Source organism: Tachypleus tridentatus, chromosome 13, assembly GCF_004210375.1.
Source record: "Tachypleus tridentatus isolate NWPU-2018 chromosome 13, ASM421037v1, whole genome shotgun sequence".
Lineage (NCBI taxonomy): Eukaryota > Metazoa > Arthropoda > Merostomata > Xiphosura > Limulidae > Tachypleus > Tachypleus tridentatus.
Window position 1 is genome coordinate 108,895,442 of NC_134837.1, and position 18,280 is coordinate 108,913,721.

Genomic DNA, 18,280 nt, shown 5'->3' on the forward strand with positions numbered 1-18,280 from the left:
TAGTGTAGAATATTAAGATAAATGGATAGCTGGTTGATTCTTCTGTCCTTCCACAGTTTATAATTATCCTCAATATTATCAACCTTTTCTTTTGATTATGAGTTTTTAACGTAAGTGATGTTTTTGGAAATTTTACAACACTTTGACAAGTTTACAGTGTTCATGTCAACAAGTAGCCAAACGTTGGACAAATACAGACGTTTTATCAGATAACGAAAGCGTTGCAGAAAAACACAACGGTGCTTTTATTATACACATAAAAAACGTTAATAACAACATGGTTTGAAATTGCCTGGGTATATTAGAAGTGAAAGCATACAATTTTTATGTATTAGGACAATGAGCAATAGATGTGAACAACAACTTCTGTTTTAACACAGTTGGACAAAGAGATGAGAATAAACAATGTGTATGATGATACATGGTGGTAAAGAAATATGGAAAGGTTCATCATCCATAAGCCCACTAATGCGAACAGCAGGAGCTACTAAGTGTGGTTTACAATGTTTATTCATGCTTCAATAAGACAGTCTTATAGAATTCAAGTCCACTCTTCACAAAGAGCTACTTTCAACTATGATTTCCTTCTGTTACATGTCCTCCCTAAATGTTCGAAACGTGTTTGATCGGTCTTGAGTCTGAGAAAAGCCTAGGTCATTCTAATCTTTCGATCCATTGGACAGAAGGATAGAATCCACAATTCTGATTCTATGTGGTCTGGCATGATGGTTCATTAAGAAGAAAGAATCGCCAATATCACCCGCATATGAGTGCATATAACGCACAAGGATATCGTTTCTGTATATCAGTACATTCACAAGACCATTATAAAAGGCACAGAGGTCTTTGCGACCATTGATGAAGATGCCAGACAAAATAATATTAAACCACCCAAAAGGTTTTCTTTTCACGAAAACAACAATATAAACATTAAGAAATAAAATTGTTTAATTTCGAAATTTAAATTCAAAAGAAGTCCAGTTCAAACTGCATTTTGAACAACGTATGTTACGGGTTATACTAGTATCGGAGAATTCCACTCCTCATCAGTAACCCTGAACACAAGTTAACCAAAGGGAGATAAGCAGACTAACATCTGATTTTTTTTTTTATTTCAGTATTTATAGTAATTATTACAACTGAAGCCTTGAGTAGAAGTGTCGTTTATCAAACATTTAAAATAAACATAATGAATCGAAGCTACGTGCTGAAGTCGTGATTAAGTATATATGTTGAGTATATCACTTGAATGTTCAGAACAGATCCCCAGAGGCACAGTGGTATGTCTGTGAAGTTATACTGCTAAAGACCTGGTTTCGATACCCGTCATAAACACTTCACAGATAGCTCTCTGTCTAATTTTGTACTTCAGAATAAGGTATTATTTATTAGATACTTATACTAGGTATTACAGTGGTTGTCTCGACATATAGTGTTACTTATTAAGTACTCCTTACAACAATTTAAGTTCAATCTTTATCCTAAGATTCAGGATAACGAGTTTTTATTAATAGTAAGTACTTAAAGTATAGTCTCGGGATAAGGAATTGTTTGCTCAATATCTTCTATAAGTACAGTTTTTATATTGAAGTTCCAGAACAAAAAGATGTTTACATTAAACACTTACAGCAGAGACGAAAATCTGCTGGTGTTCACCGGTACTGAGTACCGAAACTTATTTTTGAAGGAGGTAATAGTACCAGGACGTATTTAATTTACTTTTTTTGGATGAGTGTGTTTTCCATTGTTTCATCACAAAGCATTTATTCATTGGCACTCAAATCTTACTTTTCATGTTTACACGTAGACTATTTTTCTTTCTCAAAAACAGATCTACTTCACTCAGCTGAGTACCCATACTTTTAGTTCTTGAGAAGTTCACCCCTGATTTAGAGTGTTTTTAGTTGAAGCCACGAGATAAAATATTTCTATTAAATATTTACAACTATTTTAATTCAAGTGTAGGGATAAAGCGTTGGTTATCAAATATTTACACTGATTAACTAAAACTTCAAAAAGTGTTTTTGATAAATACTTACAGAAATTTTTGGGTAAAGTGTTGTTTAATAAATATTTACCTTAACTATTTCAAATTAAATCTAACCCGAGGGATAATAAACGATGCGTTGCTTATTAAATACTTACAGCAAGAATTTCAGTTGAAGAAAATGTTTATAAACACTTCCGGTAGGCATTTCCGCTTAGAGCCTTGGGATCAAGTGTTGTTTGCTAAATATTTACATTACGAATTTATTTTAAACACATTTTTGCCTTATAAAGTTTGAGAAAAAAATAAGAATAATTGATGATATAAAATTATTGTTATTATTATAAAAAATACTCAAATTTATTACTTAAACACAAAACAGAGCAATTTAGAACTGATAAAATATCATTCTAGTATCAGTCTATTAACGTAACTCATCATAATTGTCTAAACCTTTTAATAGTAGTTTAATTATCTTCTTTTTATTAGTTGAGATTATTTTTTATTCTCGAAGAATGTTTTCTCTGTTTCGAAGCCTCATCAAATACACTTACCTAGAAAATAAACGCTTTTAGTTACGCAAGATGTTGCTGTTTAAACAATAACAACAGAACTGGAGGTATTTCATATAAAGCTCCCTTCAACTCACAGGTAAGCATGAAGGTTTTATAATACTAAAGTGTAGGATTTGATACCTGCGATGGATATAGCACAGACTGATTTTCGCGTAGCTTTCTACAACAACAACAAAATAGTAATAAATAAGTTAGCGTAAAATATCTCATTTTGCACAAGACAATTTGTTGTTCACATTTGTTATAAAGGTATAATAAAATTTAAAAACCGTAAGCTAGATTCTCTCAATCTGTTCATTTTCTACCATTTTTTGCTCGATTTCCAGACGAAGACCCGCTCCTATTTCTGTCTTTGGCATTCATATTCCTGTTTGTAGTAGAGGGCGCTGGAATGCTTCTGTCTTGAACAGAGAGCTGAGAAGGAATACGATCAGAAACGTGCCTCAAAGGCGAAGGTAACCTAAATCACGAAAGACGAAAGATTTCGATAAAACGACAATAACTGATAGTTCGTCGACAACTAAAACGTAGCTCGTAAGTTAAACAGCTTATTGTCATTCTACCCGCTTGACAATAATTATTCATTATTTGTATTTGTTTTATTTTTAACGTCTTGTTTGTTACTCTTAGTCTTATATTTTTTTTTTATTATCGTCGGTTATTTGTATCGCGCCATCCATTATTTATGAAGAGTTGTTTCGCACATTCGCCTTTTCTATTTTGATGATTATTATTTATTTTATATTCTCTAATACTTTAGCTCATTTTTATTTGTTCTTTAATATATATATATATTATTCGTGTATTATTCATTATTTCTGTATTAACGTCTGTTTTTTTTCTTTTAAAAGAGTAGCCCAAGAGTTGGCGGTGGGTGGTGATGACTAGCTGCCTTCCCTCTAGTCTTACACTGCTAAATTAGGGACGGCTAGCACAGATAGCCCTCGAGTAGCTTTGTGCGAAATTCCAAAACAAAAGCTTCATATACACATTATGGTTATTTCTAATAAAGAAAGCATTGCCTGCTGAACTATAAGTGTCCGTTCTGCCTACTAAATTGCTTGATTAATTAATCCTTAATCCACATATTCTAGCATTTTTTTTATTTTACTCGATGCTATTTACGACTTTTTCAGAAACTTTTTTTACAATATAAATTAATGTGCTACCATCTAGTGTTCATTTTCTAAAGTAAACGTTTTACTTTATTTTGATGGTGAAGATTTTTAACGCTTCTCTGAAATACGTGTTGAAAGAAATGTAATTCTAGACATTTGTAAGCATTACTGTATTGCAAGATAACATCACGCTTTTCTAAACAACACTACATTACTATAACTTCATTTTCACTACACAATGCTACAACAAAATATAACATTACACTGCACTCCGCATCTTTACAATACTTTACAACATTATGCTTATACAAAACACTGCAATATGTTTGTAATATCATAATGCACCACTGCGTCTTCCATTGTAGATTAGGATTTTATCACGCAGTATTACTCACAACTGCAACTTCTATCGTAACAAGTCCCTGGGAAGGACAGCGAAGCCAATATTAGACAAAACATCCATGACCATACGCACGCGTCACCTTCCAAGACCACGTTTAAACAAACTAAAGGTGAAAATTCATTGGAGCTGTGCTAAAGGATTTGGTAGCTATATGGTCGAATGAGATTGTTGTAATTTTAGTTTCTTTAGCTAGTTTTCTTAGAAAAATAGCCATTGGTTTCAAGTTATAGCTGAAAGCTTGTGAAATATTAATTTGTGAGCTTTTGTTGACTTTAAAGCTTTGTTTGTTAACGGTACCATAAGATAAGGCAAATGTCAATGCAACGATTTTTGGGGTCGGAGGTTTCTCTTTTGTGACCACAGCTTTTACTTCGCGAATTGATGATGTTTCAAATTAGCATTGGGTGTGGTTTATGGCTCGCTGTTTTCCTAAACGCTCTGCATTGTGAGTTTACTTGCTTTCATGGGAACACAGAAGGTTCTCTCCGTTTACTTCTATAGTGTTTAAGAATTTTTTTTATTCAAATATAAAATCTGTTCTAAAAGATAATGACCCACAAATGGCCGAAATTTCATCTATGCTTTTAACATGTCGCTTATGTTATCAGGACTAGCATATGTGACATTATGACACCGCATTTGTATTTGCAAACTTTTTTTACGAAGCACAATTAATCTTCTGTATTCTGTTGCATTACCCTATTCCATGTAATACGTAGCACGATCACATTACACTATACTATTAAATACTACAATACTAAATTACATGACATAACTGTACACTCAACATTTTAGAGTTTACTACGCAGAAATGCATAGCTTGCGTTTACAAAAAACCTTTGTACTCCAGATAATTATAAAATAACTTTTATTTTAACCAACATTCCACCTTTGTGGCTTCTTTATAGCTAATACATGAAACCGTATGTAAAACTGGTTTCATCTACTAGCCTGAAGAAGTCGCAGAGGCGAAACGTCTGTTAAAATAAAAGTTATTTTATAATTATCTGAAGGGTAAAGGTATTTTTTCTACGTTTATTATTAAAATAATATACGTTATTGTATATTATGTTATTGTATTGTATGTTCATACAGTTTAATTAATACATAATGATAACATAAAAAATGATTTGTATTTTAGGATATAAATATTCGATAAATATTTGTTAAAACTTTTTATCTTTTGAAATGAAATATAAGTATTTAAGAAATTCTGAAGTAACACTTACTTGGAAATCATTTATTCTTTTTCAGAGTGTGTAATATTAAATATTTCTTTCTTGTGTCCACTGATGTGATTTGATTGGTTAATCACACTGCTTGATTTTTTCTTATGGGCTTGATTATAGTTGTAAAGGTTGGAGAAGAGTCCCAATATGGCTTTTAAGCTGCCTTTTCTGATATCTGAAATAGGTTTCATCAGCGAATTTTTATTTGTTATTTTTTAAAGAAGCACGCGCCATTTCAAGACATGAAATATATAATCTAGAGCATTAAGCATCAGAGGTCGTTACGAAACATCGCTTTACACAAAAAAGAAACGGCTCTGATGTAAATATTTAATGTGACGAACATGATACTAACAATGTTATTTATCAGAGTAAACTTAAACCTAAAGTATAACACAATATTATCAAACAAAACACACACGATAGCGTTTTACATCTTGTAACATCTTGTAATAGTACCACCAGTCCTAATTTTTCAACTAATCAAGGGTGGGCACGTGCCTTACCAACATCAGTGATGCCCACCAAATTAATTTCCAGTCCATCAAGAAAGGTTAAACAAGCTTGGATGTTCTCCACCTGCAAATAAATATAAAGTTTATTCTTTATAAAAAAACAGCAAATATATTTAACACATATCTGTATATAATAATGTAATCTGAGTTTATCTAACACTATTTGTATGTCATCTTATACTCAACCCGTCGACTGCGATTGAAATAATACGATATTAGGGTAGGTGATTGTAGTTGACAACAGTTTGAATGGCCTGCCACAAAAATTCACAAATCTTTGCGAGTGGGGTGGTAGGCAGAATTACACAACCTGCAAATTAAGGGTTAAGCAAAGTTAACACAGGCTTGTACTTCGTCAAATAACCTAAATATAATTAAGATAGGTGGTTTGGCGTAGCGCACGGATTAGCGAATCCGGATTATGAATCAGAGGGCTCATTATATTCGCAAAGTCGTACTCCGCTAAAAGACAATTAAATCACACTATGAGGACAGAAAATAGTACCCCAAGAGTTGGAGGTGAAAGCTGTTGATCATCTGCGTTCCCTCATTAACAGACATGATATATTTAACTGTTTTTAACAGTATTTTAAGGTTGCTCCCTAGGTTATTTCGCGGATAATAGAATCTCCGCAACCCTCATTCATTAAAAAAAAGACTGGACATATAATTGTTTTAGGGAAAAAGTTTTAATTTACATTTTTACCTTTTTATTCTAACTCTCATCCTTCATAAATGGATTAAAGATAACCATATATAAAGTTAAAATAATAATAGATTGCATTTTTTGCAATGTTTTCTGTTAAACACGTCTTTAATATTAATAATCATTTAGAAAATATAATCAAATACTTAACACATCAACTTAATATCTTGACATTAAAATCGACATTGAACTTAAGCAATAAATAATACAGGCATAGTTCTAATAAATATTGATAAGTAATTCACACGTTGTTTTAATCCAGGTTAAAAAAAATCACATGTTCTAAGACAGACTGGAAAATTATTTCCACATTAAAATGACAAAGTCTAATAACTATATTGTACAATGCTCTAATAGAGTCTGGTAAATAGTTCAGACTGCTGCTCCAACAAAGATGAAACAGTTTAAACAATATTGTAATAGAGACTAGTAAGTATATCGCACAATGCTCTAATAGAGACTGATAACTAATTCATACGCTCTTTTAACAAAGGCAAATTAATAATTTATACATTGCTGTTAAAATCTCTACCGAATAGTTGTCATCTTTTTATCTATAATAATAAAATGGCGTGTCTAGAGCTGGGTGTGTGTGTGTGTGACTGTCGTAGCTCCAAGAGGAAAGAGCCAGAAAACTTGAAATTTTGCACCCATAATAATGGATCCTGAGGGTATATACGTGGGTATTATTGCTTATTCACATGTAGTACCTCAATAGACTTAACAACTTAAGCTACTATGGTATAAGATGAATATAGTATGGGCTAGTGATAGCTATTCTAATGCCAAACCTATATAATATGAACTAGTGAGAGCCAGGCATATGAGAGATAAATATGATTGTATAGTGAAAGCTAATCTGATGCGAGATAAATTTACCATTGACTAGATAGATAGATTAGTATAATATGGACTAATAAGCGTTAGTCTAATGCCAGATAAACAAAATGGACTAATTAGAGTTAATCTGATGTTAAATCAACATCACATGTACTAGTGAGGGCTCGTCTGATGACAGATCAATATAAACTGGATTGATTAACGTTAATCTGATGTCAAGTCAATATAACATGACATTTAGAGTTATTCTAATTTCAGTTAAATATAAAATAAGCTAGTTAAAGCTAGGCTAAACACAGATGAAGATAATGTGAATTAATTATATATCATACATAAATCTTGATATAACTGGATTTAAATATTTTAATTTAGCAGGACCATGATCTTCAAAAGGGGAGGCGTAACCGGGTACAGCTGGAGATCAAGAGCTCCGCTTTAAGTGACAAGTGATTAAGGAAAGTGGCTCCAGACACATCCTTAACTTTTGTTTAGCTAGGGGGCGTGCGCTGACTATGCACTAAGCTGGACTCACCAGTGATTTACTCAACTTCTAACTAAATATGAAATACGGTTTAGTCACATTATGGTAGTAATAGAATTACTTTGTCTGTAATTTATTTAACCCTTCACTAAAACTAAAATATGACTTCATGAATTTACTTTTACACTAAAACATAGAGTTCACTCATTTTATGAGCAGTATGTTTGTTTGTAGATAAGCACAAAGCTACACAATGAACTATCTGTGCTGTGCCCACCACAGGCATCAAAATTCGGTTTTTAGCGTTTTAAGTTCGCAGACATTTCGCTGTGACACTGGTGGGGGTCATGAGCAAAGTTGATCTACTTTAATGCAACCAATATTACCGCAATAATGTATCGTTATATATGTTTTTATCAATACAAATTATACAGCGTAGTTGTTTAATAAAAACAATGATGATACAATATTCATGTTTAATAATACTAGCAGTAATATTACAGATGTTGAATGTCCAAATTAGCAAGTCAAGCGCCAGCTACAGCCAATGTAAAGTCGTGGTGTAACGGAGTTTACCACAAGTACATTTTGACCTTATTTAGCATATAGTAGTCGGTGTGATGCCACCGAAAATTGATCGCACTGAAGAACGAATGTAACAGGCTTTTAAATTCACTGTGATGTATGACAATGTCAGATTCGCTATATACATAGTATGACCATGTCAGATTCGCTGACAATGTCAGATTCGCTGAATACATAATCACGTATACTGAATTTATCGGCCCGGTATGACCAGGTTGTTAGGGCTTTTGACTCGTAATCTGATGGGCGAGGGTTCGAATTGCCGTCATACCAAACATGCTCGCTCTTTCAGCCGTGATGGGGTTATAATGTCTTGGTCAATCCCCCTATTCGTTAATAACAGATATCACTTGTGTAGTTTCGCACGGAATTCATCAAACACCAACAACTGAATTTATTGTCCGTCACAAAATTTCCGCGTTTCTTTATGAATGTTTCTAAGAAGTTAGTTTTCAAATATATACAAACATAATTACATCTAGGATATTTCAACATATATATATCACTCTGCGATATTTTCTAGTACGAATACTTTCTGCCTTTGGCAAAATTCAGTATTATTTTCTCATGCTTGAATCTAGTTCTTAAGTCAGTTTGTGAGCAGAATACATGAAACAGCTCACACGTATTTTTGTGTCTACACAACATACATGTTTATCTCCTTATGATAATATCATGAAACATTGAAGTTAACTTGTTGAATATTGTTAACCCTATCTAAATAACTGTGTATGATATTAACTATTATATTATTCGGTAAAACAGTTTAATGTTAATTTCTTATAAACATATTCAAATGCTCTAGCAATTTTATTAATCGATTGGGCGAATGCTAGAAATCAGTAATCGGATACTTCATATTTTTATGAATATAAAAGTAAATACAGGAAAAATACTAAGTATTCGAATATGATTACATGGGAACCTATTAAAGAATACTTTGCCAGTTAATGTGTAATGCTAAAACAGTAGACGATGTGATTTTGTTTTATGAAAAGAATTTTTTGAAGTCGAAACAAAGTTTAAACAAATAATAAGATTCAATAATTTTAATTTTCAAAATATAATAACAAAGTTTTAGAACAAAAATATATTTTAAAGAAGACTTATAGATATTATAGCGACTATTGTTCTTTGTGAACACCAGTCTCTCAAGTGTTTTGTCAGTGAGGAGGCAGCAATCAGGTCTGAAGGTTTTGCCACCGATGCTAAACAAACTCAAAAGATGCTGAAACACTCATTTGACTAGTAGAGATATTGTAGGAATGTTTTTCGTAGATATTTCAATAACTTAGAGAGTTGGTTTCTTCAGGAATGCAAAGACCATCGAGGTATGTTGCTCTCTATATCCTCTAAAGCTGAGGTGGCTAATTTCTTGAAGGCACTAAAGAAACTAAAGAACTTACTTGTTTTGCAACAGTGGTGATTCATAGCCTTCATTTGGTTCCATGGTTGTAGGATTATTTGTTGAAATTTTCTTGACTTCTTTCTGCAGGAGCATTCGATTAAATGCATAGACTATAGGTCTGTCTAAACACCAGGTAGAAGACACTTCGTTACTTATACAGAGTCAGCCGGGCGTGATCAGATTCTACAGTACAGAGACAAGATTGAAATTACATCTGGATAACGTACTTTCAATCTCAGTCATAAGTCCATAAACACTTGCATTACATAACTGGAGGTACAATGTTCTGGATAAGTGAAGCCTATTGCCCCTTCAAAAGATGTCAGTATTGTCACCAAATCTGCTAGCACGATTCAATCACCTAAAATAAGTTTCAGTGTATTAGTATCTGGATTATCCAATTTCTTCTTGGAAATATTCAATAAAACTTAATGAAATTCTATTGTGTTAATGTTACCCACTTAATAATGACCTTTCCTTTAAATAGATCAGTTGCTTGCGTTAAGTTTCGAATGTAAAACACGGTGGCTGATGCTTTGAAAATTACTTTCAACAATGGTATAATTTGATTTTTTGGGGGTCTAGCTATAGCATGTGGGAAAAGTAAGGGTTATGTTCAGCAAGACATTGAGATAAATTGTTTTCTGACTTAGATTCTTCCAAAAATTCATCTTTTGAGTCACTATCTCTATATAAGCTATCCCCATCTTCCGCATTAGAGTTGTGTTTGCAGTTCAAATCCAGACAAGCAGAAAGCATTAATCATAGTGAATGCATTATCTGATATCACAGATGGTACCTTGTTGTTGATGTTAAACAGATTTATCATTTGACCACATTGAGCCGCTACGTTATCAGATGTGTGACGTCCCTTGCAATGTCGGGATATCAGCACGAATGTTTGCATTTCTCAGTCAAGTATAAAATGACCAGTGACACCAAGATATCCGCAGTGACATTGATGTTGGGTTCAAGCTGCAGTAGAGAGATGACTCTTTGTTGGATTTCATCAAACCTGCTCTCGATCAACATTGTGGACAGATAGTAGCAACTGGGCGAAATATGCTAAAAATCTATGGCTGCCATAAGATCTTGAAAATCTTTGATTCCACCACTGAGAAAGATTGCAGTGTACCAGCAATAAAACTGACGAGTTTGTTAGTGATGCGCTTCTGACGAGGGTAGGTAGATTTAGGTTTAATATATTCTGTAGATGTTATTTTGAATTTCGCGCAAAGCTACTCGAGGGCTATCTGCGCTAGCCGTCCCCAATTTAGCAGTGTAAGACTAGAGGGAAGGCAGCTAGTCATCACCACCCACCGGCAACTCTTGGGCTACTCTTTTACCAACGAATAGTGGGGTTGGCCATCACATTATAAAGCCCCCACGGCTGAAAGGGCGAGCATGTTTGGTGCGACCGGGATTCGAACCCGCGACACTGGGATTACGATTCGAACGCCTTAACACACTTGGTCATGCCGGGCCTATTCTGTAGAATACACTGCCGTTGTAAGATGCTGCACCTAGGAGGAAGTACCAGAGCCAGATATAGACTTCTGTTGCTCTGCCTCATGATTCCACTAGAAATACAAAAGTGTATTTCAGTTATATAGTATAGAAAAAAGTTTATAATGAAAATTAAGAATATAGTTTAAAACATGAAAAAAGTAGTTTAACTGTAGAATAAAATTTATAACAATATATCATAAGTAAATAGCTAAGTTATATAATACAGAATATAGTTTATAATGATAATATTAATAACATATAATATTAAATAAATGAAATAATAAAAACTATAATTTAACACGCATGAAAAATTTAGTTTACCTACATTATTTTGTAAAATTTATATAGAATATAGTTCATATTAACAAAAGTAATAAAAAGGCTTATCTTCAGATGTGCCAGCAGGTTGCATATGGTTTTCCTGAAGTAGAAATGGTTCGCTCATAACAATATTAAAAAAACCCGGCATGGCCAAGCGTGTTAAGGCGTTCGACTCGTAATCCGAGGGTCGCGGGTGCGAATCCTGGTCGCACCAAACATGCTCGCCCTTTCAGCCGTGGGGGCGTTATAATGCGACGGTCAATCCCACTATTCGTTGGTAAAAGAGTAGCTCAAGAGTTGGCGGCGGGTGGTGATGACTAGCTGCTTTCCCTCTAGTCTTACAGTGATAAATTAGGGACGGCTAGCGCAGATAGCCCTCGAGCAGTTTTGCGCGAATTTCAAAACAACCAATCATAACAATATTAACACTTTGCTTTGATGTGCCGGATCTAGCAATAGGAAGTAGGAAGTGTTCAAGTATCACTGAAGGCAGTTGAGCAATCATATCAAATATTTCAAGTGACTTAACTGGATTAATAACCATGTAATAAAATAACATTTAAAGTTGATAGAGAGTACTGACTTGACTTAACACGTACATTCGTCAGAACGTTACCACACGTAGTGTTTTGATGTTATATACGTACCATCTGTTCACTAAAATTGCAACTGAATTATTGTTTAACATTAGCAATAAAACTACAATATATTACATCATTTTTAACACTGCAAATGTACAATACCGGTGTAACGTTATATCATTGTTTTGCACTATAATGATACTAGGATGTTAAGTAATTCGCTTTATGAGGTTAATCACTGATCATTTTGAGTGGAGATAATGATTACATTAGATGATACACGTATGCCAATTCCAGACTCCATAGTAATTAGTCAATTCAATCTACACATCAATAATTTTTATATGGAACTGTGATCACCACATGCATGTGTTTTAAAATATTACCATTCACAAATTTGTTGTTGTTATTTGTTTATTCAAGCTGGGGAAGGAAGATTTTTTTTTTCAAATAGTCTTTTCAAAAGTTTTAATTTGAGTTTTCCATGTAAAACGACAACCGACACAATTTTGCACAACTTTCCTCAATAAATCTAAAAAAATGTAGAAAAAAAACAACACACACACACACACACACAGAGAAAAACTTTAACAACAATTTAGAATACCGCAATTTTTCAGTAAGTCTTCCTTACAGTGTCATGTGAAGCCAGGTTCTCCTGCCAAGGTCAGCTGTAAGACTGTAAGTCTAATGAAAACCAGATCTGCCGAAGGTTATCCATTTGTTTTAAGTAACTCTTACCTATCAGTAATGTTAGCCGCAAGCTCCAGGATATAGGACAGGACAGACTCGGCTTATTAATGTAAAACTTTAACCTCTAATAAATTATTTAAGTTTGATGATTTTACTGGAGAAGATAAAATCTTGTTTTTTCTTCTTCATGTCAGGCACACCTGAGAACCCAGTTTGAAACTTTTATTTCACAACGTTGTTACCGAGTAAGACTGATTTTTGATTCAGTTTCAGTCACAAACTTTAACTGATGGAAAATCCTCTCGAAACAAGATATTCCCCGTTAGTACCACGGTAAGTCTCCGGATTTACAACGCTAAAATTAGGGGTTCGAATCCCCTCGATGGGCTCAGCAGATAGCCCGATATGATAAAAAAAAAAAACACAGACACACATTCGAAACAAGACAAAATGAACAGCAAAAAAAAAAAAAAAATTGTGTGAAAGAATCGAAGAACATGTGGAAAGAAGTTCCTATGTTTATTTTGAATACATTTTTATTAAGAAAGAAAATTGTACGTATTAATCTTTTTTGGCAAGTACTGCTTGTTTGTTTTTGTAATTTCGCGCAAAGCTACACTAGGGCTATCTGCACTAGCCGTCCCTAATTTAGCAATGTAAGACTAGAGAGAAGGCAGCTAGTTATCACCACCCACCGCCAACTCTTGGGCTACTCTTTTACCAACGAATAGTGGGATTGACCGTCACATTATCATGTCTCCACGGCTGAAAGGGAGAGCATGTTTGGTGTGACGAGAATTCGAACCCACGACCCTCAGATTACGAGTCAAGTGCGTTAACCACCTGGTCAGGCCGGGCCTGTGAAAAGAAGTAATTGCTCAATTTATTTAAAAAAAAAAGAAGAGAGGAAAACACTTTTATTTTCTTTGGCGAGATTTAAATTAATTTTGAAACCATAGCATCTTTTGAGAAAAATGGAGTAAAGTGCGAACAAGCGAAGTATTCTTTAAAATAAGACAAATAATTTCACTATATTAAAATTTATAATGTTGAAAATAATCCACACAAGCCATATTTCTAATATTAAAAGACCACGATGAAAATACAGTTTTTTTGCGCTGTTTACATTCTTAAGCTGTGCTAGGAATTCGGAGTTTTTAATCTTGGACTTCGAAATTACATAGTTTTTGTGTTGTTTACTTTATCGAATTACATGAGAAGACAGTTTTTTGCTGTTTATATTCTTCAGCTGCTTAAAAACAGACTTCTTTACATTGTTGAATTATAAAATGAAAGCTCATCTTAATAGCTTTTTTTATATATATGAATTATAATCACATAACCCATCTAAGAAAATGTAAAATTCGAGCGTTTCCTGTTATAATAACATGGCCGTCATATAATGAGTAAAACCTCAAGATTTACGAGTCTGTTTTTTTTAAGTCCCATTACTTGTAATGATTTATCATAATTTTATTATAATAACGAAATAGGCGTGGTTCTATAATTCTTCCTTGTCTTATTGTTGTCTTAAAATAAAAATAATATTAAAAACCACAAAACACTAGGTCACAGAAACGCAAAACAACAAACACAAAATATGAACATTTGCCAAGAAATTCCTTGAATTTTTGAAGAGCGAAATTCACAGGAAATCTGTACAGAGAATACTGTGGTACATTAAACAAAGCTTCTAGAACAGGTAAACTGAACAGTTGGTAAAATCTACGTCGTAAAATTGGTTGGTGGTTGTTAAGCGCAGAGCTACACAATGGACTATCTATGATGTGCCCACTAAGGGTATAGAAATCTGTATCGCAGCGCTGTAAGCTTACATACTTGTCGCTGAGCCACTTGTGAGCACTTCATGATGAAACACAGTGCTTACGAACAAATCAGATACAGTTGATACAAATACTAGATACTTGAACTACTACCATACAGAAGAGGTAGTTTAACCAGTACCACGGAGTTTCAATATTTAAACTATACAGACCCAAACTTCAACTAAAAGGCCAGTTATTGAACTAATGGGTTAATTATTTGATTCTTTGTGTAACTGATACGTTAATTACCATATTCTTGGTGTATCGTATCCAATAAACGAGATGTTTGAACCAAGAGCCATTGGGCATGGTTTGGTAATTAGGGCACCGGGGTGTGGACCAATAGTTGAATCTTGGAGAACGCTATACACTGTTGTACAGGATTCACACTTTCTGTTGAAGGACGTTATAATAGTGACAGTGAATCCCGTTGTTGACTGATGAACTCCTTTTGATGAGCAGCTCTAAATGGATGACTATGTCTAAACCTTGGGAGCTAGTGACCTGGCTGTTAGCCTATGTGTCACATACTGTGTCATTCAGGTTGAACATATTAAAATATTAAATACTGTGTTATAAGAGTCATGTCCCTTTATTCGGTCTGGCAAGAACATTCCAAGAGGTGACAGTAAGTGGTGTTGATAGCTACCTTCCCTCAAGTCTAATCATTCAAAATTAGGGACGGTTACTACAGATATCCATCGAATGGCTTTATGTAGAATTCTACAACAACGCAAAACTAGATATATGAAATAAGTACCGATGACATGATATACTAAATATCAGACATAATGTGCTTATAACTCTAACATGAAAAACGAAATAACGGAACTAGTTATACAGTATAGCTACTCAAATTAACATCAGTGAAATGAGATACAATATCGCACATATATTGGTTTCAGTGACACAAGTATTTTAGAAAGTACCATATCGATCACTTACTCAAACTGATATCTTACTAAGCACTTTACAGACAAGATACTTGATATACTGCCTTACAGCCTACAAACGTAAATTAGTGTCATGGATGAACGACTCTTACGTGAAGTAATAACTTGCCAATAAAGTATTTATACCAATGTCATACTGATCATTTTCATCATCCAGATGATTAAAACGAACTATTATATACATCAAGTACTCCAAATAGCGTCATACAGACTACGTACTGAATGAATACACCAGGAGTTCGGATAATTAAACTAATACTTAGAAACTATACATTTAAAGTAGTGTCATACAAATCAGACACACGAACTTGTAACGTAAAACTATATACCTGGACTAATATCACAGGAGATATTAACTGACTCAATCTTTTTCCCGAAACCCAACCAGTTCTACTCAAGTCGTAAAAAATGAAGTGTGGATAAGATTATAAGTGCTGAAAAACCAGGACTGGTTATCATTTTGAGTATGAAACTGACGCTGTTATTTAAAGACAGACCACGTGATTATCTGTTCAAACAGCTATAGCTACGAGACAAACTGTTGAATCAAACTGAACAAAACTTATAGTGGTTTGACAGCACTGATTAGAGAATTTGGAGACTTCTCTTAACACTAAATTTCACAGGTAAATTTGAATTTGAGGCGAGAAAATAAAACGCATACCTTCACTATGCACTGCTCATCATATTCGACTCTCAAAAACTACGAAAATGTGTCTGTGTGTGCAACGTTATTAAAGGACACGGACTATTTTTGGTAAGACAGTATAGAATAACATTCTAAGTATTTCAACCAAGTTTCATCAGAATACTGAATTGTAGACCAAAAATAGTGTAAAAATCTCTATGTTAACAGAAAAATATATCTTGGATGTTTGTGACCTTTACCTATGACCTTGCAAAAACTAAGAACTTCTAAGTTGGGTCATAGTCCAAGCGTACACTAACTTTCGTACAAATGCATTCAACCGTTTTCAAAAATCGTGCTGGCAAACACACACACCTTCGGTTTAGTTTGTTTTGATTTTCGCACAAAACAACATGAGAGCTGCTTGCGTTAACCGCCCCTAATTTTGGCAGTGAAAGACTAGAGGGAAGGTAGCTAGTCATGATCACCCACCGCCAATTCTTGGGCTACTCTTTTCTACCACCTACGGTGGTGGAGATAACAAGTCGGCGATTGTTCGTCTTGAGCTGCAGATTTAGTCTTGTTGAAAGTGTTAGGAACTTCAAATTTATAAACAATGAATGAAAATATAAAATAGTTACGAATAAAAATAGCGTATAAATCACCATCAGTTCTTATTTTCAATTAGCGTAAAAAAAAAAGAACATTCGTTAGCACTTCAAAAAAGATCAATTAGAAATAATAAAATATGGTGTGACTTGTCCAGTTTTATGTTGTCTCTCTCTCTCTCTGTGAATTATCTAGTTTTATGTTGTCTCTCTCTGTGTGTGTGAATTGTCCAGTTTTATGCTGACTTTCTTTCTGTGTGTGAATTGTCCAGTTTTATGTTGTCTCTCTCCTGTTTGTGAATAGTCCAGTTTTATGTTGTCTCTCTCCTGTGTGTGAATAGTCCAGTTTTTGTTGTCGCTGTCTCTGTGTGTGAATTGTCCAATTTTTGTTGTCTCTTTCTCTGAGGGTGAAATGTTCAGTTTTATGTTATTTCTATCTCAATTTGTATATTTACACAATTACATTTCTATCAACAAACTCTGACACATTTCTTGTATAAACAATAGTTAGATAAAAATATAAAGTGTTTTACTTTCTATTATACTGATATTTCACAATGCCATAATCATTAGGTGATATAAAAATAATGTGTACTTACTTACGAAAGTTACCGTGAATTTATAACAGACGTTTTTCTTTGAGCTACCTCCTCATTGGGAATTCGCTCATCTGTTTTAGCGAAAAACTTTGTTTTGGATAATTCTGTTTCACGAAGAGAAAATGACTGTCCAGTAGGTGACGTCAGGCTTACCTTGCGCAAGACGTGTCGCTGACGGGTGGATCATTATTAATAGTGAAATACGGGATGGGTGGCTGAGTTGTCTTAGACTTGGACAAAAGAAAAAAACAGTCAAAGCATGGTGTATGTTGGAACATTATGATTGGCTCGTTCTCCGCAATACAATGAATGACTGGGGACAGCGACATTGGTTATCTGTTCCCGCCACTTCCACGCGTGTGTTGGAAGTATTAAACCAGCGGGTAGTGACAATTAGATTTCTCCACTGCCTGCTGCTTTTGGCAATTTACCAAAAACACACAACATTCTTCTCTAACAACCACATAACTTGTCGGTAAGAATTAATAAGGTTAGAGAAAAAAATAACAATGACAATGAATGTGTAAAATGTATGGAATTACTATAAAATGATGCAATTAAAATAAAAAGAAACGAAACTCAGGCTGAAAGTTCGAATAACATGTTGACTTAACCAGAAATGACGAAATACCAACATGAGAAAAGCCCACCAAACACTTTTAAAAATGAGTTGTTGTTTTTTTAAACCATGAACGCGTTTGCTAAGTTGATACAA

The 18,280-nt window shown here is 33.9% G+C and overlaps 1 protein-coding gene across 3 annotated transcripts in view; it reads right to left on the minus strand.

Annotated features, from left to right (window-relative positions):
• Window positions 1-18,044, minus strand: part of LOC143236592 (uncharacterized) — a 138,876-nt gene extending 120,832 nt beyond the window's left edge. The window contains exons 1-4 of one of the 3 annotated variants that reach the window (XM_076474884.1): window positions 17,566-17,936; window positions 5,819-5,891; window positions 5,313-5,487; window positions 2,868-3,022 (exon numbers count right to left, since the gene is read on the minus strand). In XM_076474884.1, coding sequence (XP_076330999.1) covers window positions 2,868-3,022; window positions 5,313-5,323 — 166 coding nt within the window. In that variant the 5' untranslated portion in view covers window positions 5,324-5,487; window positions 5,819-5,891; window positions 17,566-17,936. Of the gene's footprint in view, window positions 1-2,867; window positions 3,023-5,312; window positions 5,488-5,818; window positions 5,892-17,565 lie in introns of all 3 variants that reach the window. The other 2 variants (XM_076474883.1, XM_076474885.1) reach the window with 2 other exon arrangements.
• Window positions 18,045-18,280: the final 236 nt, after the last annotated feature.